This window comes from Nothoprocta perdicaria, unplaced genomic scaffold (assembly GCF_003342845.1).
Source record: "Nothoprocta perdicaria isolate Ctin4 unplaced genomic scaffold, notPer1 scaffold_15, whole genome shotgun sequence".
Classification (NCBI taxonomy): domain Eukaryota; kingdom Metazoa; phylum Chordata; class Aves; order Tinamiformes; family Tinamidae; genus Nothoprocta; species Nothoprocta perdicaria.
Genome location: NW_020454649.1, coordinates 2,463,496 through 2,491,108, shown reverse-complemented (window position 1 = coordinate 2,491,108; position 27,613 = coordinate 2,463,496). Strand labels below are relative to the sequence as shown.

The 27,613-nt window shown below is 38.8% G+C and overlaps 1 protein-coding gene across 2 annotated transcripts in view; it reads left to right on the top strand.

Moving 5' to 3' along the window:
* Positions 1 to 598: 598 nt before the first annotated feature.
* LDLRAD3 (low density lipoprotein receptor class A domain containing 3) overlaps positions 599 to 27,613 on the top strand; it is a 91,292-nt gene continuing 64,277 nt past the window's right edge. For both annotated transcript variants that reach the window (XM_026034765.1, XM_026034764.1), the window contains exon 1: positions 599 to 624. In XM_026034765.1, coding sequence (XP_025890550.1) covers positions 609 to 624 — 16 coding nt within the window. In that variant the 5' untranslated portion in view covers positions 599 to 608. The remainder of the gene's footprint in view (positions 625 to 27,613) is intronic.

Below are 27,613 nucleotides of genomic sequence, written 5' to 3'. Positions count from 1 at the left end.
GGCGCGGCGCGGGCGCCGGGGCTCCCTTCCTCCCTCCGCCGGGCAGGGCCGGGGGGTTCCGGCCTCCCCTTCCCCGCCGCGCCGCGGGCTCGCTGCGGGGCGGGGCGGGACAGGGCTGCGGTGGCCGCGCGTGTGTTCGTGTTAACGCGTGTGCTCCGCGGGGCGGGGGCGGGGAACGGGGGCCTCGCGCGACCGTTGGGGTCGGGGAGGGGCGGGGCCGAGCGGGTGCTCGCGCCGGCCGTTGGGGTMCGGACGGGAGAAGGTGTTTGTCTTGCGGCGACCGCTGAGGTGTGGGCGGGGCGGCTGCTCGCGCCGACCGTTGGGGTTCGGGGGAGGGGGGAAGGTGCCTCGCGGCGACCGTTGAGGTGTGGGCGGGGCGCTGCCTCGCGGCGACCGTTGGGGTCTGTGAGGGGCGGGGCGCTGCCTCGCGGCGACCGTTGGGGGTCTGTGAAGGGCGGGGCCTCGCGGCGACCGTTGGGGGTCTGTGAAGGGCGGGGCGGTGCCTCGAGGCGGCCGTTGGGGTCGGAACGTTGGTGCGTTGTGGCCGCCTCAGCGTCGCCTCCCTCGGCCGCAGGTAGCGGGAGCGTGGAGGGATGAAACGCAGGCTCATGAGGGACCATAAAGGTGACTTCCCCATCTTTTTATTATTATTTTTAAAATTTATGCTTTCACTAATGTTTTCTTTTTACACTGTTGAAGTGAGTGAGTTGATTATGTTTTATGCAGCTCTACTGCATAAAGGTGTAAATGATTTTTGGAAGATGATCTTACTAGGCTGTTTTCCAGAAAGTGTAAGTAGCCTGACCTCATGCTGCTGTGTCTGTTTTTGAATTGCTCCTTGGCAGTGAGGTGATGACATGCGGTGGGTAACACTCGGATGAGGGAACTTTATTTATTTATGAGTGTTTGTTGTCACGAGGAACTCCTAAGTTTCACAACTTCGGTGGTATAAGTTAGATTTAGATGGGTAGGAAGGACTGGAAGCCTAAATGAAACTTGAACTGTTTTGAAACTGCATAGTTGCAAGCTTCAGATGAAACATTTGTAATGTATATGAGGTTCTTATATAAGTTTGAGTTTCTTTTTGGCAATTATTTCAGCAGTTCTTTATTTGGAAACCTCCAGGCAACGCTTGGATTTGTTTATCTAGATTGTGTTGCATTACTCCTAATTAAGCTCGATTATAACACAGTAGCCTTGCCAAAATTACATCTCATTATCCTTAGCTAGGTGTATGTTTCCATGTGTTTGAATATATTTGCCTGTAATATCACCGTGATATTAATGTGAAGGATTCCGTGCTCTKAGATACTCCTCGTAATCTATTAAGATTTTCCAGCCACCCCCACCCATATCTACACTACACCTTCCCCTGCGGGCAGTGACAATTCAGACCTGTTTCTCCTATGGCAGTTAGCACTCGAGCTTTCTGTCTGCAAACTGAGGAGTTTTCCCTGAGATCCTGCACAACAGTTACCCTACAGTTATTTAACYAGAACCTCTGGCTTACTTTGGGGCAGATTCAAAGAGCTTCCTGAAAACTTTTCATGTGTTCTGTTTTTCTTTTGAAGAGTAAAATACCAGGTCTTTGGGGATTTTTTTTTAAATGTTTCTTCCTCTGTATATTTTGGCACCCCTGCAACTTTCCCACAGGGAGAGTTAAGTTTGTTTCTGCCTCACTTTCCCTCTGTTCTGAATTTTCATTCTGATGACTTCTTCTGAAAATACTTCTTTCCAACTGAGTCATTTTTTGAATACAGAGAGGAAACCTTGAAACCCTGGGGATCAATTTTAGTTGACAGAAAATAAATACTGTATCAACTCTCTATCTAAACAATTGTTCCTGTTAGTGTGCAGAAATAACTGTTGTCTTAGATGGTGTCAGGGAAGATTGCAAGGCAAAGTTTGATCTTTCATTTGATATTTATTTTTGACAGTATAGCTGGTTCAAATGTTGCTTTTGATCATCAAAGGCCTTATTTGCATGGGAACGGTTTTATCTTGTTAAGTGCTACAAGTTCATGCTAGTAAGGGATAGTGGGAACTTAAGATTCTGACTTAATTTCAACTTGAAGTTGCAACTGATAATTGAGCAGGAATAAAGAGACTTTCTGAAGACACTCTTTCCTGAGTACAGAAGTACTCAGTTGCAACCCCTTTTTTCCCTTTTCCCTCCAGGGCTCACAGGCTCCTGAGTGTGTGCACACACGTGCACACCCGGCAGCCCTCATCTCTTCTGTGCTCTTGCCAGTGTAACCAGCTAGTGTTCAGGTCCTGCCCCCTCTTGTGTGTCCTGTGCTCTGACCTTGTTCCCTCTGCTTTACCTTGGCTCCCTGTCAGCTCAGGCGCTCCTGCGTGTGCGCTAGGTCCTGCAAACATTTCAGTTAATGGACTATGATGATGTTATCAACCTAAGTCTGTGTAGAAGAAGAATTGTTAKTTAGAAAACATACTTCTATGTTTTCCTTCTTCCCTAGCTTAGGCTATTTAAGTAGTAYAAGCTGAATTACACAGTTACAGTGAGCATATGATAGAGCTGTTTAGAGTTGCATATAGATTAAAGCTTTATTCCTACAATTCCCCTTTTACGCAGGGACCGAAGGAGGATGGTGATCGTTCTGTGCGCTTCATGTAAACTTTGGGGAAATGTAGTAGCGTCAGGGAAAGGAGCAGGTCATGCTAGAGCTGTTCCTATCGTTCCTCAGAAGCAGCCTGGGGTTTGGGAGCTTCCAGCCATCTCGCTTTTTACAATTTAGTTGCGACTGTAGTTGCTTCCAGTTGCTGAGTGCTGGTGAGGTGAAAAATGTGATTGCAGTGTTGCAGCTGCATGTTATGATAGGAAGTGGAGATGGTTGACTACAAAATAGCAAAAATGCGCCTTTGGTACAAAAGTCAGAGAAAATGTTTTGAGCTTATTCAGGCTTAGCATCCCACATATTGGGAGACAAGCTGAGTACTTCGGATGGAAGACTTTTGTGGTCATACTGTAACATGTAATTGAGTTTACTATGAGAAAGTTTGCCTTGCATCCTGCTTCCATTTGTATGTTGATTATCAACYAGGTGAGGAGTAAAATCTCTCCCTTTGCTGTTAGTCTGATAARCCATAGAATAGATGATGTCTTTCAGGTGGTGATGATGGAGCAAGCTGAGGTTCAAGCATCTCTATTTAAGGGCAATTATAAAGACCTGACACTAAATTAACTTATCTCTGGACAGATTTCTCTTCTTAAACTGATGAATTTTACCAGACTAGCTTTGGTACCATCTGGTACTGGACTGCCTGGTCCTGTAGTTGCTGTGTGTACCTATGCAGAAATGCAGTAAGGTAGCAGGCACATTGGAGGAAGGTCTGCGGTGGTGATGTCGGAACTCTAAAATTCAGCATTTTCTCTATTATGGGAGATAATTCTGACTTTTGCAAATTGGTAAAAGACTTCATGTGCTGTCATTGTCCTACCTGCAGCATCTCAAAGCTGAGTAGCAGGCAGTGTGTGAAGAATGCTTAAACTGGCATACTCAGAGGTTGAACTTGAAAATACATACTGTGTCATCAGGTGGGCTTTGAAGGTGCTGAGGGAGAAGGACCTTTTGCTTCAGCAATTCTTTGTTTTATGTTTGAAGTACTAACGTAAAACTCCTGCTCTGGCAAGATTTCATAACAGAATATGGCAAAATGCCTTAAGTGAAGCCAGTTTTAATGATGAAACGTGTTTTAGAGTCTCTAAAAGTATAATATTGAATGCCAGACTGTCCTTTGCCTTCTATAAAAGTAGACTGTGAGTGAAGGGAATTTTATAATCTGTCATTAATATAATCAGYTTATCATCATAAATTTACTGACTAGTGAAGATTATTTTAGGGGGAAAAATTGTATATATTAATTAAAAATATCAGCTAAGGATTTAAATGTAGTTACAAGAAACACTTGAGCAGAAAACATTTAAAATAATTATCTCTTGTATTGGAATTCTTGCTTGTATATTTATGTGATCACTGAAAAGTTTGAGCTRTGTGTTTTACATTGTACTTGCTATGGGCTAATAATGTGTATGAAGATACTTTCTTATTTGACATGTAGAAACTTGTCAGATTGCAGTAGCTTGATCATGTTTTTGAGTCCTTTTGCACACAGTTTCTTGCACTGGGGTAAAAGTGTGTCGTGTTTAAAGCCAGATTAAACCCTCTTTATGTTGCAACCAATGTTAACTGTGAGCACAGGAAAGTCCTTTCAAGCAAGATGATTTAACGCTAATTGTTTTGGGGGTACGTGTGTTTTAATTTATGCTTGAAAAATGTTAAGTTGTGAGGAGATTCCTAAACTGAGCTCCCGATTTTATTGTTGCTTCTAGTTGCTTACATAGATACTCATATCTTAATTTCAAAAAAAGCTTGTGGAAGGGGATATTTAATTTAGATGCTGTTTACAAAAGCATGTGCTCTTTGCRTGTTTGAGAGAAATAAGAAATGCTTGCTATTACTGTTAGAAATGTGTTTAAGATCTAAGGAATAATGTGGATACGTAATCAAATGCACCCAGATAGCATGTTCAAAAGAAGCAGCTTGTAAGAGAGCGCTCAGKGAGAATGTTCTCTTTTGTTTTTTAAATCTTTTTCCTGCAGTGGCCTGAACACTTACCAACTTGACAATAGGTAAAACRTATAAAGTAAAACTGCTTTTTCTGTATGAGTTAACAGTTGCTTAAGTTTTACTGTAATGTATGCCATTGTGAATGGGAAGCTGAGATAATGAATGGAAGGAAATATTGCCATTAAACTATCTTAAATTGTTGCCTATACAGTGGGAATAAGCCTGTWGTCTACCATGTAGGCTCAGTTAGAACTTGAGATTCATGAACTTGTAGCAAATAGAAAGGTCCTGATATAGGGTACACTTAACAAGTATGTTCCAGTTCTAGAATGGCTGTTGTACCACTTGGGCACTTTGTGAGGTTTAATTTATTAAAGACTGTGGTTGTGCTTACGTAGAAACATGTTGTTGTGTTATGAAATAGTACTTGTTTCAGTAGGGTGATAAACATGGTCTTTTGCTTTCAGAGACTTTTATTTATGTATTTGTTATCAGTGAGGATCCTAATTTGTTTAATTTAAAGAAAATCCCGTAGTCACACACCTTGCTATGAGTCTCTGGTATTATCATGTTAYCTTCTGTGTACTTAACCAGCAGATTCTCTTTCCAGATGGCTCCTTGGAGGACAAAAAATCAATATATTGGTCTAACTGGAACCTGCAATTCATGTGTGCATTTTGTATTGAGGAGAATGGCCATCTACCTGCAGAATTTGGGGCTATTTTGTAATTTTTCAGTATGCTGATCRTGAGACTGAAGGGGAACTAAAGACCTGCAATGCTGTGAGCAATGATGAGAAACATATCATATCAGAGTTGACTGCCATCGTGTTAAACTGAGACTATACCTTCATATTTTTGTGTAGTGGGAGGGATGCATAATTTCCTCTCTGACGTGTGCTAGATTTAAATGATCTATTTGAAATGCCTGTCTTTTTGAACAGATGAGATATTACTAGATATGCTGTTTTGGGGCATCAGCTGAAACCACCCAGGATTAGTGTGAACTTGATGATGATTTCATACCTATAGCTTATCAGTCTCACTATTTTTTTTTCTGTAAAATAGGAAACTTCAACTATTTTGCACAAAATTATGCACATTAAAGTGGAAATGCCTATTGTCTCTTTTTGAGACAGCTTTGATAACCTTCAAGCTTTCAAATTGAGCACTCTATTAACGACTTCTACATGAGCTAGTCTGTGTCTAATCAGATTTTTTTTTAAAAAATTTCTAATGGGATCYTTGAAAATCTGCCAAGAGACTGTATGCATTTTCTGATGAATTGTTTTAATGGAGCTCTGGCTTGCTATATGTTTAACAGTCTTCAGGGTAGCCTCAGGCTGCTTGCTTTCCAATTTTGTTTTCTTATCTGTAGATATATGCCTACCTTATTGGAACTTAATACCCAATTATCTGAGTCAAATGAAATCTGAAGATATAAAAAGGAATTCTGATCACTGGCAGTATATTCTAGGTCTGAGGTTGAATCTGGAGTTACTTGTGTGTTAGTTGTTGCTGCCCCTTGTAAATAGTGTCATAGGGGAAACTGTTCAGCCCATAAATGATGATTTATCTATTTTTTCCCATGCATTGTTGGTGCTTCAATTGCTAGTTCATCAATGTTAATGAAATTAGGCAGTGCTTCTCTATCAAAAGKCTTCTTTCCATGTGAGAAGCAGTCAGTGTAACTTCCTTTGGACCTGTATGTGATGATGTCATTGAATATCGTCTGAGTTCGTTTGAATTTGGTGAAGCGTGTGAAGAGAAAACAAACGGAGTGAAGCTACATGGTTTACAGTCACTTTTCAAATCCTTCAGGTTAGATCTTGAAATAAAGATTTTCCTGATTAATCTTCAGCTTTTAAATCCCTCAAGCTTTTATTCACTGATTTCAAAGATAACCAAGTCTAAAGGGAAATAAAATCTGTGCTTCAAATTGGTAACCAACTTTTTTGAGTTGACTCTCTCACAAGTGTGCTSAGTAACCTGGGTTAACTAGCCTCTGCTGTTTCTCTGGCTGTAAAATGAGCACAACATATGTCAGTTAGCTTTCAAGAATGACAGCAAAACTTGCACATAGCTATCCACTCCAGCTTGTCTTGTTGATTTTGCTTGTTAAGCCCATATCCATAAATGCCATATGCCCTATGATGTTATCAGAGCCTGTTAAAATTAAACTTTTATGACATAAACTTCTGAAATACCTGGAGGTAGAGTCTTGTCTTGGTAGAGAAGCATATCTAATATGAAACRCCTCCAAGGCAAGTGACCTTTAGGAAGTAGGACAGTCTGTCTGTCATTGCAGATCTTGCCCTCTAAGATGTGGTGAGCTGGGCTTTGGAAAATCTTTGTCTTCAAAACTATTTTAAAAAACACAATTTTGCATCCCTATAATAAAAGTAGCTTGGCACAGGCTTAGTAAACATCTCAGTGTTATTTGGTGCATTTTTTTTTTAAAGAATGTTGGTCTCTTGTTCTAGAAAAGGTATACTGTTGTACACATACTTTATAGTAAATGTTTTGGTTAGAGAATATGCTGAATGACAGAGAGCTCAGTCAGTAAAATGAACTAGGTCTAAGTTGCGGTATAGCTGGACACTGTATRTTTCCAGAACAAAATCAGTTTGGAGAATATGAAATATTCATAATTTGTTCTTAAACAAGTTGCCCAAATTGTCCCCTTCTTCTACCTCTAACCCTCTTCATTAAGCAGCATGTGTAAAGCAGAACATGTGTATTTTTGCAAGAGGAAAACAAAAAATAGTGCTGTGCCAGGAGTTCCTRTCAAGTTCCAGTGAGTGTAAGTAAAGGCCTTTGAAGAAGGACCATTAATTTTATTCTCTAAAATGGCTGGAATTTATTAGGTTCAGTGGACCACTTATTCCTGTTGAGTTACTGTATGAATTAGGTCTACAYGATAGTGAAGTAGATTGAGGAGCTTCAGAGACCAAGTTCTTCCATTATAGGGTAGACCCACCTATACGTAAATTAGAATCCCTGGACTGGGTGTTAGCTTTTTGTCTGATTAAAGAGTTTCRATATTTCTTTGCCTGTTTACTACTGAGGGGAAAAAATCCTTCTGTATAACCTCCTGTATTGGGGAAACTACTGATCTCTCTGTATAGATATACATATACACATCACTAGCATCCGATCAGGATGCAAACAAATTATGTATGCTTGCAGCATTCCTGTGGGACAGGAGAGCTTTAGTAATCATTAACAGATAGGAAAACTGAGACCAAGGAAAGCAGAGTAATATGATCATGCAAGGCATCTATTGCATGGCTGAAGACTGCCTMTGTTTGTCTTAAATTCCATCCAGAAAACTGCCCTTTTCTGAAAAGGATCCTATCYRCAAGGCTGGAATATGCTGCAAGTACCAGCATTAATCTTCCTGCTCCTGCAGCTTGCATCACTAGCATTCTTGTCAAGGGGAGCCGATTAGAAGTTGGCACACCAGCATTAWACCATTGTGTTGCTTAACTTAGGTTGGATGAGTTATGGCTGTCAGTTTGAAATGCTGGATTCACATCTGCTTCAACTCCTGAAATTGCTGTTGGGGMTGAAAGCTCTAGAAAGTGTGAGAGAGACTTCAGTATGTAGACAGTATGTAGTAAGACCGTCAGTCCAGTAAGCTTGATAAAGAATTGGGAAGAAGTGGATTAGGTTGTTATGTACTCAGTKTGAAGTGAATGTTTGTGTCCTTTTGTGTCTATTTTGTTTTTGATACTGGAAAGAAATAATTACATGAYTGGAAAGTTCTTGTGTGAGGGATGGTAGGAGACTGAGTTTCTCCTCTTTTCCGGACTACTTTTATGCATTAGTGATAGGAAATGAGGCTACCCTGAGCAGTCCTGAGTGGCTTATAGGAGTACTTTAAATCCATGGTGAATTTCTGGGCTTTTTATTGAGTTTGTAGTTGAATGCATTAGCAAAAAAGTTGRCTAAGTTGGAGGCGGGACTTAAGGCATCTTGAAATGGTGGGACTTGAAGACCTTCTTTAATTTCTTTGGGCCAAACCTGCTGTCACTGGTATGTAGAAGATAAGAGTTCTGAGCACCCCACCCCTCTTGACTCTTTTGCATTACATTTCATTACATCTCTCTCTTCCATTGAACATACTGTGTCTTTAGCATACTTGTTTAAAAGACAGTAAATGCAGCGATTACTTGAACTATTCAGTGTTGTATATGAAGCACTTGCATAGCCCTCTGAAGGGGGAATATTCTACAAATGGGTAGGCTGGGGCACAAATTAAGGTGATGTGTAATCTTGTATAAACAGAGCTAAGATAACATCCTAGAGATAACTATGATACTTGACAGTGAGCAACATTAGGCAAATTCTTTGCTGTCTCCTTCACTTTGTGCCTTATGTAGGATGGAAATACCACTTACCCACTTCAGTTTCCTCAGCTTTATAAGTGCGAGTAAGCACTTAGGTCCCCAAAGTGAGTGGTATCCATAATTCATTATCATTTAATTTCTGGAGCTAGTTTATGATTGATTTGGTAAGTAGGACACCAGCAAATTGTATGTTTCCCRTGTCAGTTTCAATTCACTGCTTTGGCAAACACCTTGATGTGGGAGTTGTTCAGATGCCTTTTTGCTCCTATGTGGATGCTCTGCCCTGTGACCACAAAAATGAGTATCTTGAAAAAAGATCTTACAAAAAAGAATGGAGGAAAGGACCTCAATTGAAGTGGTGGGATGCTTTTTACAGTAACAGCTTGTCACTGAACAGCTTGTCACTGCTTGAACTGCAGGAAGGCTGGAGTTGGAGAGCTTAGACTTGTGTGTGACACACAACTTCACTGCATACCTCCTTCTTTTAATTGCTCAGATTAAGAGGCTTCTTCTGGACTCTTATCTTTTCTTCATGCTGGTACTCAAAGTGGTAAAAGATCTATAGCTTTTGTGTGATGCTGTTGTATATAGACCTGGGTAGGAAAGTCAAGTTGCTTTACTTTGACTCACATGGGCTATTTTGATGTTTTTCCTGATATGCATTATTTTAATGTCAGTTGCAGATATATTTTGCTTTCTTTATGTGAGGATTATAATTTATATCATGCAATCATAAATGTGTATACTGAGATTTGGGATTATGCAAGTTCTTCTTTCAGTGTTTCCTGATTAGAAAAGGGGAACAACTTCYAATCTCTGAGAGCACAGAATGACAAGTTTCTTCTCTGGCAGCAGTTCAGACGCTGGAGAGGGGGCTTAAAATAGATGTCCAGAAAAATATGTGGTGGTAGTTTTTATTAGCACAGGGTAGTCTCTGTTCTGTGTAGCATGCTAAATAAAAATAAGGAAGCAATGCTGTATCAGCCTTGTAGGCTGATAAGAGATGAGAAAGACTTATTGGTTTATTTAGTTTATCCCCTAGGACTGCTGAAATATTTTGTTATCCAATGCCTAGTCCAGTCCAAATGTAAGCAAGTACAACAGAACTTTCAATATTTAATTGTAATTTCCTCTCATTGCATTTTTTTATTATGAGGCATTGTCTTTATCTTGCAGAGTCTAAAACTGTTTAATACCTGTGCAGTCTTTGGTAGTGTAATAMTAAATAGTACATAGTTTTTAGTAGTATGTTTTATATAACTCTAGTTTGGAAAGAGCTATTAAAGTGTAGATTACATTTTTTTATATTTTTCTGTAAGCATAAATAATTTCAAAGTGGATTTCAAATACTCATCCTTGAATCTGAAACATTTTGCCCAGTGTCTTTGATTCAGTGCATGTTTAGAATTTCCTATGGTGACCTTGTTGCTTCACGGTTGTGCTGCTCTGGAACAGCCAGAAGTACCAGGATTTGCAGTCACCTTTCTTGTTTTAATTTCTGATTAGCAAATTTTCTTTTAAAATGTCAGTTCCTAAGAACAAAATTTTTAAAAGATGAAATTTCATGGCCTCTGGAATAAATTAATAATTTTAGTCAGCTCTAATTCACACAGTATCATTCTTACCTCCCTTCAGAGTAAGGAAGAAAATTGTTAGACAAAAGATACTGTTACTTTGAGTGAATGAAGTTTCGTAAACTTTTGAACACTGGTAGTTTTGATTTGAGTTTACTGTGACAGGGATATCTTGGAGTAATGTACCTGCACAATCGCAATTGAGATGAGAAGAATGATATAACTGTTTAAAGCTTCATTTTTTTTTTCCATAAACAAAATGCTTCATTCTGTACCCCCTTTTGCTGGTATGATTCTAATAGCTTCAGATGATTGATACTACTGTGAAACTGACTCAACAGAAGGCAGAATTGAGAGCTGGGCTGGGACATGGTGTGGGAATAACTCAATTTGTGTTTCTTCTGGCACACTCKGTTTTCTGCTCTGATTTGGGGATGGGTGGCCTTCTTTGCTTATTCTGTCTGTATATCTAGAGAGCTTTACCTTGGTTTTCATCATGTTGTGTGAAGTTGTTCACACTACAGTGATGGATTGCAAAACATCTCTGTTAGCATGTTCTTCTTGCTGACAAGCTGTCTCTGAAAAAACATGAAAGGTTTCTTGTGATACAAGAAAAGTTGTGGTGTCACCTGGCTCTGGTAGTCATTGAAAATGACATGACAGTCTGYGTCTGAATCTGATAAAAAATACTGTTATAGGTGCTCAAGCCTATTGTGTAGGATATTCTGAGCCTTATGGAAAGGTATTGATTACAGGGTTATCTGAATTGCACTATGAATATTCCAATAATGACAAAAATGAAGCTGTCATTACCTTATCAAGTAGCCAGCCTTGCAGGTCTTTTTGTCTTTGGAGTGAAACTTAGTAATTGTTGAAGGATTGTGTCGTTATTTGCATAGTTTTTTAGAGGTAGTAGGAAACTTTTTTTTTTCCACAGACAACTCATTTGTTGGAGTTGAAAATAACCCTTTGTATCTTCATGCCTACAAGCTAAGAGAATTTGTATTTCATCTGCAGCTTGTTCCTTATGTGTCACCTTCCTTCTCCTCCTTTCCCCTGCACGCAGGCAGCACCCCCCCCCCCCCCACCAGGGCCACCCCCCCCCCCCCCCCAAAAAAAAAAAAAAGTATAAATCGTGGTCTAAATCTTGTTCCATGTCCTCTCTTGAGTCCGGATTTTGGATTTTAGAGGGAGAGGCTAATCATATGAGTAATTATAGTGACTACAAATAGTAAGGAAGCACATGCTGTTATCATCAATTTAAGGACTACTGTGTTTGGGATAACATCCTATCCCTGTCACAAATGTGTTCARGTGTCCTTTGGGTTCACATATGGAATTAACTTGCCTTGTTTGGTGGTACGTCTTAGGCTCAGTAAAGTTTGTGCATTCAGTAATCATCTTAAATCAGTCATTACTTAGTTTTCCTTTTAGATTAATTACTTTGGATATGTGCTGAGGAAGTGTGAGGAGCTAGCAGATAAATGTTACTGGCTTATAGGATTGTRTGTGTCATATATGAACATATGAATAATGTATTTGTTTTCAAAGCCTATGATCTCTTTCCCAAGAGCTAAGTTTTTTTTAGGGTGCCTGTGTTAGGCAAATATTACTCGTTTTATTGTATTCCTTGTTATCTTAATTTCCCCTTTACATTTTCAGCTAGTCCACAGGTTATGAATCAATATTCATGGTAAAAAGTTTTTTTAAAAAAAGATCTTTGTACAAATTATCCTTATAYATAATTTGCAGCGAAGAATGAATGCATTTTTTTCCTATGTATTACAGTATTTTATGTTTGAATATATGGGAGTTAATTGCATAAAAGATTAGGAAGACAGAAAAAAACTATAATAATCACACTGTGCATTTTTGAATGTTATAAATTTGTTACATTAATTGTATTAATCAAGCTTTACGCATTTTTTTTTTTTTTTTTTTTTTCTTTTTTTTTAAGAAGGACTGACCCTTCTGTTTAAACAGAAAGCGAAGGCAGTGCCTTCAATATAATGGACAACTATACAGTTTATTTCTCTTGCAAAGATTCTAGTTACATGGCTATTAATGCCTAAATTATTAATGAAGTGCTGCTGAAAGAAGATGCTTTTGACCATTAGTTATCCTTTTTCCTCTGTCCTCTGTTTCCTSTATCTTTTTCCATGTTTTGCTGTCATGGCCATAGGAGTCTCATTTTGCATCAAGCACTGTGAAGCAGGCAGACTTCAGATTTAAAGTGGAGAATGTGGCCAAGCTGTCTGTTCTTTTGCAAAGCTCAGTTTTTCTAGTATTTGAATGTAAGGTATTTACTTTTAGGAACAGAGAATAAATTACAAGAGTCCTCTTTCATGCTGGCAACAGAAAGCATGTCTGGAATTAATCAGTGTGGGTTGCACTTGCGGAGGTCCCTCTGAGAACAGAGGAATCTGCCGTATTATGTACTACAAGTTTGCAGGTTACCCCCAGTCTCTTGACTATTTCCTCATGACACTTATCCTAGACAGTACTGCATATTGTTTTTGCTAATGTAGCAATTAATATAGCCATCCTGTTACAGGATGTAAATAAGCATTAGTGTTTATGAAGGGGAAAGTGTCCCTTTTTTGGAAATCTGTTGAAGGATAGTAAAAGCTTTTGTTCAACATAAGAGTGAGAAAAGGAGGTTAAGAAGATCCCATTATTGTGGACTGTATCATCTGAGTACTGGATTCTTCTCAGTCAAGTGTTTTGTCCTTTATAAGAGTGACTTCTGGGCTAAAACACAGATCTCCATATACTTCTTTAATGCAAGTCTTGAACTATGATTGAAGGGAAAACCTACAGAATATTATTTATAACTGTGCAAAATAAAAGCCCCCTCCTACAATTTTTGTAGGAGGAGGCTCATCAGTGCTTAAGTCTCACCTCTGTTTATTTCCTCTCTGTTGCTTTAATCTTCTTTCTAAACTAATCTCTTTCTAAAATGCTTAACTAATTTTCAAAAGTTACACGAGGGTCAATTATTTCAAAGATTGCCTTATCGTACCTATGGGGCTTGTTTCACTGATCATAATATAGCAGCTTTAGAGAGGGGGRRAAAAAAAAAMCCCTCAGAGTATGAAATGTCTCATTTCACCAAACTTTCTGCTTTGGAAATCAGAATCTTGTCCAAGGTGAACAGCCGCAGGTGTGAGGTAAAAATTGGATTCTTACTTGAAAGAATTGGAGTTGCCTTGCTATCAGAGATGGCCAAGTGCAACTGTCTGTAGAAATGCCAAGGCACAAAAAATGCTTCTCCTGGTTGGTGCTGTTTTAAGTGTGTGAAGTGGGATAGAAAAAGCTTTTACTATGTATGTTTTAGCCTGTATGTGTTACAGTAACAGTCTGGTGAATTGTCCTGGCTGTCAGTCAGCACTACATTTATGTTACTTACCAGTGTCCTACGTATCCAGTTTTCATTGTCTTCTGAATATCTTGTAGYAAATGTTGTCATTCAGGTGAGGTAGAGGGGAAAAAAAAGTTCAAATGTTATGTTTATGGAGTAGTAAAGCATAATTAGAGCTAGCTAGTTGCTCATTCTCTGTGAGGGTGACAGAATTTGAATGTGGTAGTTCTAGAGAAAATATGTTCAGGTTGTCCTTGCTAGTTGCTTGGCACTAGCACACGTAATTCCCTGCTCGTTGACCAAAAATAAAATTACTGTTGTAACTTGGCAATGGATAAGCTGTGTTGCCTTTGTCTGTATCCAGCCATTGCATTGAGTCTTTATCTGGCCATTGTAAATATGTATTTTTTTTTTCTTTTTTTATCTAGAGGGAGGAGGAAAATAAGCAAACTTTCAAAGTGTCATATCTTCCTTTTCATTCTAATTAATCAAATACATTCTTTACCAGTAAAGAAACACAATATGCAAGGCCCACCCTGCTAAATTTACACCCTGTAATTTTCAGACATTTGTTGCTGCTAAATGGTTAGAGTGACTGGAGCCMAAAATACCTGCTTTGCAATTGTATCTGCTGGGTTGTTATTTATGGGAATGCATACCTGGGCCTATGAGACTAGAAATTAGAATTAACTCTTTATAGTGACAAATTGAAATGGCTGTTTCTCTGGAATATTTATCAGGACGCTTGGGAACCCTGGTTATGATGATTCTAAAGTGCTGTTGCAAATGGTAGCATTTCTTTTCTAATACTGTCAGTGACCACCACTGAAAAGAGGCCCTCCCCATCCTCTYTACTCCCTGCCTTGAGGTATTTATAGACACTTATCAGATTCCCCCTCAGCTTTCTCTTCAGGCTGAACAGGCCCAACTCTGTCAGCCTTGATCCACTCAGAGGWAGTTATGACACTCAAATGTCAGGTGACCAGGGTAGCCACATTTCTTGCATCCTACTCTGATGTTATCCTTATTTCTACCTGGCAGCACCATGAAGCGCARCGTAGCAGTGGCACACTTTGAGAATAAAAATATGCCTTCTGCCTGGGTATCTTGTGTCTTCTGAGTCACCGCAATATTGTTAACTTTTGATTTTGTTGAAAATTTTCACAAAATTCTGGAGACTTTGTCCATTTGCTCCCTTCCACATAAGGAAGGAGAGTCCTTTGGAGGATTTGCAGGCTCACGGCTTTGCTCCRCAAGCCTCGCAGTGTTAGTTGGTTTGATTATTTTCTAGCTGGCCATACCACTGCCTCAGGTAACCTGAATAAGTATGACATGCCAAAAGGAACGTGGAGTTTTCAGAGACTCTTTAATCAAGAAGATGATCTATAGGGTTGTAATAAGGTTTTCGAGATCTGATGATACTGCCAGGGTGTGGGAGGAGTGCTCACTGCAATACCCGACTCAAAAAAATGATGAGTGAAGCCTTGAAAACGGAAATGATTTTGCAGTTCACCAGAATCTTGTTAATTTAGGTTAACTCACAAGTTGTCCAAAAATTCCTCAATTCTAGTGACACACTGCATCCAGATTTGGAAGGTGCAAGTGACTTGAGCAAGATAATAGAAATACTTGGATTTGGGACTGAAGTAAACRAATGCTTATTCTATCCTAAGTGAAGTATGTTCTTGAGCTTCTCTTCAGTGCCTCTTGTCTAATGGGTACTTTGAGTAGGGKGAGGTGACTTTGTTTTTAAGGGTATGATAGACTTTAAAAACAGGTATTTTCTTAGTGGCAGCTATTCAGAGGATCTTAGCAAATAAAACAGAATTGGCAGGAATAAGAGGAAAGTAAAAAGAGAGAAAGCTGAAAGACCACAGAGACTAAATTCTGGATTGTTGCTTGTATAGTCTTTTCTAGAGACATGACTGTTGTCTCTGAAGCTTGAGGGGAGTGTGATGTTTGTGCATGTGTTCAGGCTTCCTATGTGAGTATTAAAAACACATTTGGCTTTTATTAATCCACTTTTTTTTTTTTTTTTGCTAACTTTTCCTCTGTTCAACTTTATTCCAATATTCCACCCTTTTCGTTGTGATATTCAACATAGCATCTGTTAAGAGGCAAAATACAAGGTTGCATATATTACAGATAAACCCATGATTTTACCAGTAGCTTTAAAGCAATTTGTAATGTATGTTTGCTTGGATAGGATCTTGCCTTGGCAGTTTTTGCTGGAAAGAATTGGTCACATATGCCATAGGAAAAGATTGCACACCCACACTATGCATTCTGTATTAACTTCCCATTGGCAGGAACATTGTTTCTCTGAGCTTGGCCTTCTGTTACAACGAATGAGTGAAATAGATAAGGTGAAACTCAGCTCCTGAGGAAAGAATGAGCCTCTGATTTCAGTGTAGTTGCTGGTGTGCATCTTCATAACAGCATGTTTCCATTGACAAAATGCAAATGCCATTTATTTTCCTATTATTGATTTGCTTACAGAAAGCATCAGAAATCTAATACGTGCAGCAAATAGTCCCTTTATCTTCTGTATACCTTTTTCCTATTGTTGTATAAGGCACATCAAAGAGCTCAGTTTGAAGGGGGGAAATCATGTTTTACGTGCTTATAAAAGCTATTTTACTTGATGAGATTTTTTTTTTTTTAGGTCTCTGACAGTGATCATGGGGCTTTCCCAACTTCAAATAGATAACAAGTTGTTGTCTATTTTTGCCACGTACAACTCCCATCTTCCTGTCCTCATTTAACTTTCTTTGAGGGTTAGGTGGGGTAGGGCACATGGCCAGACCTACAAGAAAGGGACAAATGAATATAATGTTTTATTTTTAATAAAAGAAACTTCTCAAGTCTGAAGTATTAGTACAGTATCTTAAAGACAGACCTCAAGCACAACATTCKAAGAGAATTGTGTTCTATGATGTTTCGTTTTTGATTAGGCCATTATACTAGTGATCTCCAAAAGAGCATTGTGAGAATGATGTGAAGTCCTGGATGGTCTAAAGGATGCTCCTGTGGTTGCCCCATGGTTTGTCACAGTTTCAATATAAGCACTTGTTGGGGTGGCAACTAAAAAAGTAGGAGAGTATAACCCTCCCTGTTGATTTGCTGAAATCAGAGCTCTACTCTTGTTGCTCTTGTTATGTATTTTTAGATTGTTTTCTTTTTTTTTTATTATTTTTTCTTATTTTTTTTCCCTGAAGTACATCTCTGTGCAGCATTGTGGCTGAAAAGAAATGCTTTTCCTCTTGGAGCTTCAGCAGTGTTTTAACTTGAGCTTATATGATATTGAGTGATGAAAACCTGTGGTGTTTCCTAGTTCATGCGTGGCCTTTTTCCAGTCCAACTCTTGCCTCTTTAGAGTCGAGTGTTTTTTTTTTTTTTTTTTTTTTTCCCAAAGAAAAAAAAATCCATTCCCATTTACTGCTTCTGTCTGGAAACATCTGTAGTGTACTGTTACTAGCACCTAATACAGTTGTTGTCCTTCTTAAATGTGTTGTCTTTCCTTTTCCTTGATTTTTTTGTCTTCTAATTCCTTTAGCTTCAACTGTTGCTTTTATGTATTGTTTGGGAAAAAAACTTTCTTGTTCCCCTTCCAGATTTTTAGGAGCCTCCAGAGAAAAGTTTCTGGCTTCGTTGTTTTCTGTTYTTAGGGCAAAACTTCAAAGAAGTGAATTGTCTTCCTGGAGCAGAGAAGCCTGCAGATCTCTCTTGCTGTGTTTAGATTAAAATCTTGCTTATCTGTCATCAATCTTCTCGCACTTGGAAATTAGCTCAGACTTGTTGAGTGAGAGGTTATGAATTCTTTCTTTACCATTAAGGACATTGTTGCTGATTTCCTTGTTGTTCTGGCCTGCATCCTGGCCCCCTTGTCAAGTTTGGTCTTCTCTGTAGAGCCTCATATCCAACCTGTCTTGCAGACTTTCTGAAGTGTGGCCTTTCTGTGTTGCTGGATGGACAAATTTCTTAGTCCTGATACTACAACATACTTCACAGACAAGCCGTACTGACATGTAGTTAAATCTTAAATTTATAATTGTTCTCTTAATGATATTATCAGAAGTTCATGATAATCTCATCTTATTTCACTCTGTGCAATGTTTCAGCAGGTCTCATTTCCCTTCATCGTGCTTACATGATGTGAGTTTTAGAGCCCCACACATTCCTCTCTTCACACCTGTCAGATGGTTATTCACTGGCAAGCTGACAACATGGGATACCAGCCTTCCCAGGGACATACTGCAACATACCCGTTATCTGGAATGCTGCTTTCTATATTGGGGAGATTCTGATACGCTGCTGCCAAGATAGGTAGTGCTCTTGATAGCTATCCTTTGCTTGATCGCTAAGGAAGGAATTTATGGCATAGGTGCTGGGACAAGCAAATTGATTAGACTAAGCAACATTTGGGGGTTGAAACAGGCAGAAATGTTTTCTAGTTATTTGGTTTAGCCTAAGAAGGGGCTGCAGTTTTTTCTTGCTTTTATCCTAGTGGTGTATTTTTACAGCAGCTTAAGACATCCATGTTTGGATGGCATCCTATGTTGACATCTTACAAGTGTGTGATTTTTTCCAGGAATAGCACCCTTCCAACTGGTGCAGCCTGCCCTTTGTCCCAGGGCATGTGTGACCCTGCCCTTCTCTTCTGCTACCGCTCTTGCTTGTGAAGACCTGATGGTGGTTCAATTCAGACAGCTCTATCCCCTRAGAACTAAAGGCTTTTACTAGTTGGGTTATTTATTTAACTAGTTGCCACCCATGTTAAAGCTTATGAAAATGGCTTTTAAGAGGGAAAACAAGAATTCATACCTGGGGAAGCAGGCAGATGGGGCTATTAAGCCCTGTTGAGGAGATGCACCTTCAGGTGACCACAGTTGTGCAAAGAAAAGCAACTTTGGCTAGCTTTCCATTGTGTTGCTACCAGTGACCAATATAATTGYATGTTGTGATCTTTTGTGTTTGGATTCTGTCTCTAGATTTTTTATTTATTTATTTTTTATTCTTCAAAGGAAAAAGTATCCTTCTRTATATGAGTCATCAATTTCTTTTAATAACTTTTTTTTCCTCTTTCATGTAACTCAAGTTCTTTTGTGGATGTTGACTCTGTGTGTGTGATCTCTATGATGCTCTGGGAGATGAGTTTGCAGAAATACTAAGTAGTCACTCAGCACTCAATGCTTCATGGAGAAGGAGCAAGATGATTTCCCCTTAACATCCTGCTGATGAAACACTTCAGCAGTCTCTTCCCTTGTTCTCCCCTTCCATGCTCTTGTGTTGCCACATGTTCAGGCATTGTTGCTTTTGCAGGCAAGGATGTACTGTGGGCTAGCTGTGTTCAGTATTAGCTACCAGCTCAGTCTTCAGTGTTTTGTGCCTATAAATTGCAATTATTATAGTGAATTACTCCTAGAGCAAGTGATGTTATAGGAGAGGAACAAAACCCTGCAAATAAATAAATAAATAAGACTTTATCATCTACACTCTGATATAGTGCCACGGTTAATTGGGATTACTTCTCATCAGAGCATTCTTTAAGTCATTTCTCAACAGAACAATAGAACAGATTGAAAAAMATGTGCAAGTCAGGAAATAAATATATAATGAATCAAACTGATTTGTCTGGACAGAACAACCGTGGGGTGTTTCTTACATCTGGTATAAAATCTAACAGAGTAAGACTGGTCTGCTTGGTTATTAAGACTGGGGGGCTGAGAGTTGCACAGCAAACCATAATCTGTGAAATCCGTTAGGTATGGGTAATTCACTTTGCATTTTAAAATAAGAAAACAGCAGCCTCCTATGAACTGTTGTGTCTGCTTTATGTGAAGAAAGCCCTTGCAGAAACTAGTCTGGAAGAGCGTTTAAAAACCTGTGACCTTTGAATACAATGATTCAGATTCTGTGACTGGGAGACTTAAATTTACAATTTGGAGAGGTAAGACTTTTAATTTTTTTTTAATAATGCAGTATCACATGAAGAAATTTAAACTCAGACCTTTCCAGTTGTTAAGAATCAAAAATCTCTTAAGGGCTCATTATCAAATGGAATTTTTGTTCTTTGGTTTTGCTATTGGTTGCTCATTTATATTCTGCTAATTTTGAACATAACTCACTTCAGCTCTGTATTTGCAGGCCTGTTTGGTATTGCTTGAAAAAYGCTTATTTAACTGCACATCTCAAATGTGTGTATATAAACGAAACAGACAATATTTCTAAAGATTCTGCATTCAAGTTAGTGGAACTGCAAAAACTGCAAATACAGTTTAAGCTCAAACATTGTTGTTCTTTTTTTCGTTTTCCTATCTTTCTAGTCTTTTAATTGAATAATACTTCGTGTGTATGTATAGGACTTAGTGTCCAGTTCTGCAGTCTGTTCTTACAGATTTACACAAGCTTATGATTTATACTGGGTGATGYTGGTCGGAAGTATCCTGTTGCCAAGAAAAGTATTTAACAAAGAGGACTGTGTTTGCTGAGAGAAAAGTAGTTTAAACCTTGACATCACAGCAGAAAGTAACTATATAGAGAGCTGTATATAGCAGTTTGGTTTCTTCACACATGAATATTTAAAGGACAGGTTTATGGGTGACTGATTAGACTCTGCATTGTAAGCGCATTTTAAAATTTTATGTTGTGTTTTGCAGGCAGAATATGATTGTCTCAGCAGTTTGTGAAATAAAGGCGTTTTTAAATGTAATCTCCTAAGGAAGATCTTTGATAACCTGAAAGCTTAATATCTGTATATTCCCCTACCCCTAAGATTCTTATGTTTTGATGTATGACTGTATTTCTTTTTTCTTTCTGCCTTATCAAGCTATTTGTGATTGGAATTTCTTTGTTGGGAAAAGAAGGAAAGATTCAGCCTGGAAAAGTTATTTTTAGATGGATTTTGAGCATGAGTACATTTCTTTTACCATATCTTATCAGAACAGTAAATGGTGAGATGAAACAAGTATAGGAAGAGTTTCAACATTGAAAGAGTTGTTACAAATAATGGAGTGTATATGTTTTCCTGAACTGTGACTGGTATCACTTATTTTTCCAGCCAGCTTCCTCTGTGCTGCTGCATATCCCTCTCCCTGCCACCTTCAGCAACAACAAAAGAAATTGRGATTCAGTTCCCACAAGAACCAAACCAGCAGCTAGGGCTGGCATTGCAATGTGGAACTGGGAAATGTTTGTTTTCCTTTTTGTGTTTTCCTGTTTGTGAAGTAAGGTGCAGCAGTGTCCTCTGTGAGAGGATAGATGATATTGCATTGATCATGAAGTCTACCAGACCAAAGCTATGTCTAGCTTTTTTGTTTGTTTTAAATCAAGCCATCAAGGCAAAACTAACAAAATAAGTTAGTATTTGTTCATCACAATTGCAGGTACTCTGCAAAATTTGATTTACTGTCTCCCTAAAGTATGGTCTGAGCCTTTCTGTGAATGGATTATATACCTAGCTGCATCATAAGAATGTTAAATGTAAAAATGATGATGACTTCTGGCACAATGGTAATGTGACAAGGCACATGCAAATCTCTTCCTTCAAAGGTAGCAAAAGACTGAGCAAGACAAGATGAAGTACTCTCTTCAGGGATGCTAAAACCAATTGAATTTTCTGTTTCCTGTGGTGTCTTCAGTCTGTAGTGCGCCACACATGGTGTCTTACAGCTGCCCTTGTTGCAGAGGAACTGGAGTCTAGGGTTTTTTTTTTTTTTTTTACGTGCTGTGTGGTTCATGAAGAAGCTTTTCTCTATACATAGTTTCTCTATTTCTATTAAAAAGGACAAAATACTAAGTGGTTTAAGTCATCCAGTATGGATAAGGTAAAAAATCAGTAGGATTAGCTTTGCTTTTTTAAAGCATRTTTGCATAAAGAAATTATATCCTTGGATATTTATCCTTTCTTGCTGTTTCTTGCTGCCAATAGCATCAAGATCAGAGTTTTTTTGAATGTGTATTTATAAGACTTATTTTTTTGCCACCAATACGATCTCAATCTTCCATCCAATTAAAAGTTAATTTCAAAACGCATTTTTAGCTAGAGAATTTCTAAAGAAGAATTATATATTGGACACTAGTAACGTAATTGCGGTCMAGGCAGAGTTTCTTGTGACAGCGTATCTCTTAAGAATTAGCACTGTGACACTCCGCAAGGCTCTAAGCAAAGCTCTTGGTACTAGTTGTGACAGGGAAGGTGCAGCTGGTTCAGAAAAGGGCAAATCAGTCTCACAGCCTGGGAAGGTGACTGTTGTTTTCTGATGCTGAAGCTGAACTTCTAAATAATCTGAATGCAGAACTGTGGCACCTTCTGCTAAGGTAGAAAGCCAAGAATTAATGCTGTTAAGGCTCCAGTCTTTGGGTAGTGCTGTGATAGATCAGTGGGATCTTGAGGGAAGAGAAGTGGGATTTTGAGGGAAGAATGCCAATATCTCTTGAATCAAAGCAATAGAGGTGATATTTTCTAGAAGGCTGAAAGGCTTAAGCCAATGATAGTCAGTGGCTACTATTTGGAGCCCCTAATAACCTACAAATAACTGAGCTCTGTGCCATACAGAAATCTGAAATATAAGCATCTCCTGAAGCACCAGAAACTAAAAACATTCCAAGATGTGGTATATGTTGATACTTCATTTTCTTGCATCTCTTTGCTCACTATGTATATTACTTCAGTAAATAAAAGATCATATAGTCTTGTTTGGTAACTGAACAGCAACCAATGTTTCTTTCCTCATACTGCCTAGCATGGAATGCGAGTGTCATGGAATAGCTAGCTTTAAGCTATGCTCCAGTTAAGATGCTGAAGAAGCTGAATATGAAGTTGATTTGAAATAGCTCATTTATTTATCCTCTGCCTTCTGTAAGAGGAGGTTTCATCCGAACTCTGTGTTTTTAGGGTGGAGTTTGTGTTGGGGGTGGCTGCTTGTTTTTGATCATTGCACTATTGCCTTTTTAATCAGTAGGCATCATTTTCCCTTTTGGAAGATCAAAGACAACCTCTAGATAAGACAAAATGATTAGATCAGTGACTCTTTGGTATGCTGAAGTGGACAACTGTTTGAAATATGTGCTTTCTCTTTTAGGTTTTTGTTCAGGAAGGCATTAACTTCCCATGTATATGTCCAGAGATAATAGTTAAACTCTTTAACTTTCTCTGGGATGGATGGTGCTGTATAAGTTCCTGCTCTACTCGATTACATATTAACTGCTTTCTTAGTTTGCTTAAAGTCACTGAATGAAAGGAAACGTAGATGCAGATGAGTTTGGGAAAAGCAAAGCCATCCTAAATTTGGAACGTTCATCTTGTTTCAGGAGTTAAATGGATGTCTGGGAATCCCAGTCTGAGTTGATCTTCCTCTGTAAGTTGTATTGAAGAACTGAGACCAAGCAGGAGGGGAAACAGTTCAGTAAAGAAAACCATTTACTGAAAAGTTCATTACAGTGAAAGAGTGGAAGATGGCAACTTCTACAATACACAAGTACTGACCCTTTTCCACAAATCTTTGGAAATTTCCACTAACCAAAAACAGAGAGGCTGCAGCAATTGCAAAGGATCATAAGCCTCATTTACTAGGGGATAATAAGGACTTCCACTGTTTGTTCTCATCTGTAACACYGTATGCACTGCTTGAATTCATAACTGAAAGACTCACAGATCTCATATCTGTGAAATCTCACTCATCCTGCAAATTCCAGCTACTGTCTTGGATTCAAATATCTGTCTTCCTCCTATTTGTTTTCACATGTTGTGGATTTCAGTATAGTGAAGATAGTTTTGTGATATGATGTAATCAAGCTCGGTGTGAACTTACACCGGACAAGAAGATAGCAGAAAGAAAGAAAGAGGCTATAGCTCCATTCAGGTCTATACAGCATACTGTGTAGGATGTGATAGGAGAGTAATCACAGATACTTCTTACCCATCACAAGTATGTGCTCTCTCGGATCAAAGTCRCTCTTCACATTTTAAGAACTATAAGCACTGATCTACTGGAAATATCCAGTGAAGATCCCTGGATTTCCACAAAGATGAGTCAAAGGSTTGGCAAGAATTGGGTCATGGTTCATCCTTGGCAAAGCAATCTTTTTGCAAAGAGGCTGAAATTACTCATGTTGTTCATGATGTTGAACATGTCCATAATTATTTCTTYCTCTAAGTAATCCTCGGCCAGAATAACTGAACTCTCTTACTGAGTACTCCTCCCGCAGTGTATCAGTAGTGCTCTTATGCTGTCATGTGTGTCATTCTATGGAATGCTTTCAGGTAAAGATTGAAGGATATCTTGACTTGCTTTGTTTGCACAGTGTAAAGTGCTCTGTGTGGCTTGTCCTTTTATTTATTTTTTTCCCTAGTTTTTTTTTTTTTTTTGCCAAGTATTCAATATTTAAATGCCAACATCTTTTTTTGGAAGTGGTTGCTAAAACAGGTGGTCTTTTCTCACCTAGCCCCCTTCAAAGTGATATTTGAGGCATTTATTTATTTATTTATTTATTCAGCCCAGATGGTAGGCTTTTTAAAGTGAGCAATGTGTTGCAGTGAAAATCAAATACTACTTTCCCCTCTTTTGCTCCTCCTTTGCTTAACTGAATGCATCCGTGCAGCTCATATTTGTTTGGGTTGGATTCAAAATTAAGTCAGACTTCAAAGTAAATATGTCAGCTATTGGAAAGCCAGTTCTGCAAGATTGAAGGAATTTCTGCCACTGCCAACAGTCAGCATAGCGAGTTGACAGCACAAAATCTGACATCTGTATGGACCTCGTTAAAATGCTGTTCCATTTCTCCAGAAAAAAATGGGCAAGATGTTCTAATTAGGTCCTTCCCATATCTGTCACTTGCATGTGTGTGAGAATGCATCTTGTCATGCGTGTGTGCAGAGTGGCCCTGAGCTGTGCAGCAGGCTGTGTTCTCTGCACGTGGGCAGGGACGCTGCATTCCTGAAAGCTGAGGGTGTGGACTGGATTGAGGATTTCCTTGAGCCTTGAGGGTTTTATGTTGGTTGAAGACTTCCAAAGAGAAGTTAGAATGAGTAATTTAAACAGTTCCACATGTGCAATTGTTTTGACAATTCTTTATCCACAAATGGATTCTTTATAGATGGGGTAATGTGCATAGCAAGCTTGTAGATGCATTGACTGTGGGTTTAAAATTGCTTTGTCTGTAACCTGTGACTCTTATAGGAGCTGATAAAGGTCATACTTTAAGAGAAAAAGCCTAAAAGCTTTTGCTTTGGAATAGGGCTAAGTCACAGTTGGTATTCCAGTTCTGTAGCAAAGCTTGTGCAGGTTCTTAATAAGAAACTTCATCTGCGTCTGTTTCGTATTTGGTTTAAAAAAAAAAAAAAAAAAAAATTTAGTACCACATCCTTACTTTAGAAAGAGGTGAAGGATAAATTTGTTGTACGACATCGGAAGTCCTGTAAGCAAACATCTTGCTGGGTAACAGATGGAAGTTGGTATCTGCCTCAGGAATGTTCATTCAAACTAGAAGAGCACAAGTACAGCATTTATTTAAAGAAGTTATTAACTGTGGGAGATGATTCTTGTCTTTTGAGGGTTTATTATACCTTTTTGGTTTAGAAGCAAAGAAAATCTTTTACTTAATTGATTTTGCTTGATCTTAATTTTTCACTTAAAGAGTCCTTAAGATCATTGCAAAAGCTTTACAGGCAAGATACAGCAGTAGATCTGACAGAAGATGAGCTTTGGTCATTCTCCACAGGAAGTCTTAGAGCACTTGGAAATGAATCCAGTTATCTTGTTTTCTAAGAAATACCACCATGGCTAGAGGGAAGAAGACAGTTAAAACAAGTGCATCTGAGACCTGGAGCCTCTTTGTAGTTAATGACTTGCCACAGAGTCTAGAAGAGGTCTCACTTAGGTTTTAACAGCAAGATTTTGAATAGCTCCAGTTTAATGGAAGCAGAGTAGGTTAGATGGGACGTGTCAGCAAGACGGTTAGAAGAAGGTAGCAAAGAGCAAAAGCACAAATAAGTATGAGATCTGTTTATGTTATTTCTGCCTAAATATATTGCCTGGGTGCTTAGATATCAAGAGAGAGAGAGCAAGAGCATTGGTAATTCCTGGTTCTTTTGTGATGCTTGAAAGTTCAATTTTACATCAGAAACTTGCTGTCAGATGGGCATTTGAGATTTCTAAGTTTTTAAGAGAAAACAGCTACTATGACAAGTGCTGGAACAGTGTTCCACAGGTACTGTGCTGAGCTGAAACCTATTGTTTAGGTGGGAAGGGAAAGAGAGTTAGGATCTTCTTTTGAACCTCTTGGATGTTTTATAAATAAACTTCAGAACATGGCATGCTGTCTGTATTGTTATGTGAAAAAGAATATTTGTCTATCATATCACAAGCTAGTAAAGGCATACCTTAGTTTGTACTATTACTGTATTTTTTTTTCCAGTTGCAGACGGGCACGTTCTTAGCAAACAACTTATAAGGTGATAATAGAGTGTGTACGGTTTGGCAGATTCACTTTCTGCACCACTGCCTCCATGGTGTTTTTGCTTTGGTAATTGCATATCAGGTGCAGGTCTGTGACAAAGATGGGCTTGAATGTGTTTGAACACTGTTTTTTTTTTTTTAATGATACATTCAATAGTTGAACATAAAACTGCAAAACTTGGTGTCAGCAACARTGCTTTAAGAGACCGCCCTAGCCTGGAGTTTGTTATTGGAAGTATTGTATTTGTTCAGTTTTTCACTGCTGGAATAGCCAAGGACAAACGATATTCACAACTGATTTGTATTTAGGTAGTTGGGCCRGAAGTACAGTTGGGTACAGCTTTCCCCAAACAGCTGCTGAGTTTAAGGCATTTTTCTGGGTGATGGCAGTACTAGAATGGGCTAGAGCTGAGCATTTTCCAGTATGCTTCATGTCATAACCTTTTTGCAATGCAGAGAGAGAAAAACACTCTTGCTTCACTGGAAAAGCAGTGAGATGGAGACTGAAATTGAATTTGAAGGAAACTGATAAAAGCAAAAAGACATTAAATTGCCAGCTGCATAACCTGGCCTTGTTTTTGGCAGGTTGTTTCTTTCTTTATTGGGGGCACTGTGGCAGGAGCACTAAACTGGATGTGTGTGTGGCTGGTGATTAAGGTTGTTGCACCTGCCTCTCAAGGTGCAGTCATGCAGTTTCCCTTTTGTTCAATGAGCCACATATGGAGCTGCTGTTCTTTTAGGAATGTCAATTCTGCTCTTACTCTCCAAGTCCAACCTGTGAATTAATCTCTTCTGATTACTAAAGTCACCCAAGTGTATTTATCTTCATTTAAGTTTGCATTTGTGGTACCTGCGTTCCAGAAGTAACACACAAGATTGAAAACACAACAGATTGATCTATTRCTCGTTAGAAGTGTGTTCAACCTCAAAGGCAAGTCTGCCCAGTTTCCTGCTACACTACTATCTTCGAATGTGGTGTCCTGCTACTAAACCTTCTCCCCTTGACAGGTTTGCTAATATGCTAGATGTCTTACCTGTCAGTGGATAGAGGTGTGCCAGAGGACCAGGAACAGGACCAGGAAACTCGATTCTAATTCTGACTAGCAATATTATATTTAAAAATGATTTGAAAAGCTTGTATGAATTAGCCAATATGCTACTTGGTTTGGTTTCCAGCCCTCAGGTAAAAAGTAAATATTCTGTGAATGTAATATTGAACTGACAAGCATGGGCGTACGGAGCTATGTTCCTGTAGCCTTGACTGGTTTACTTGTGTTTAG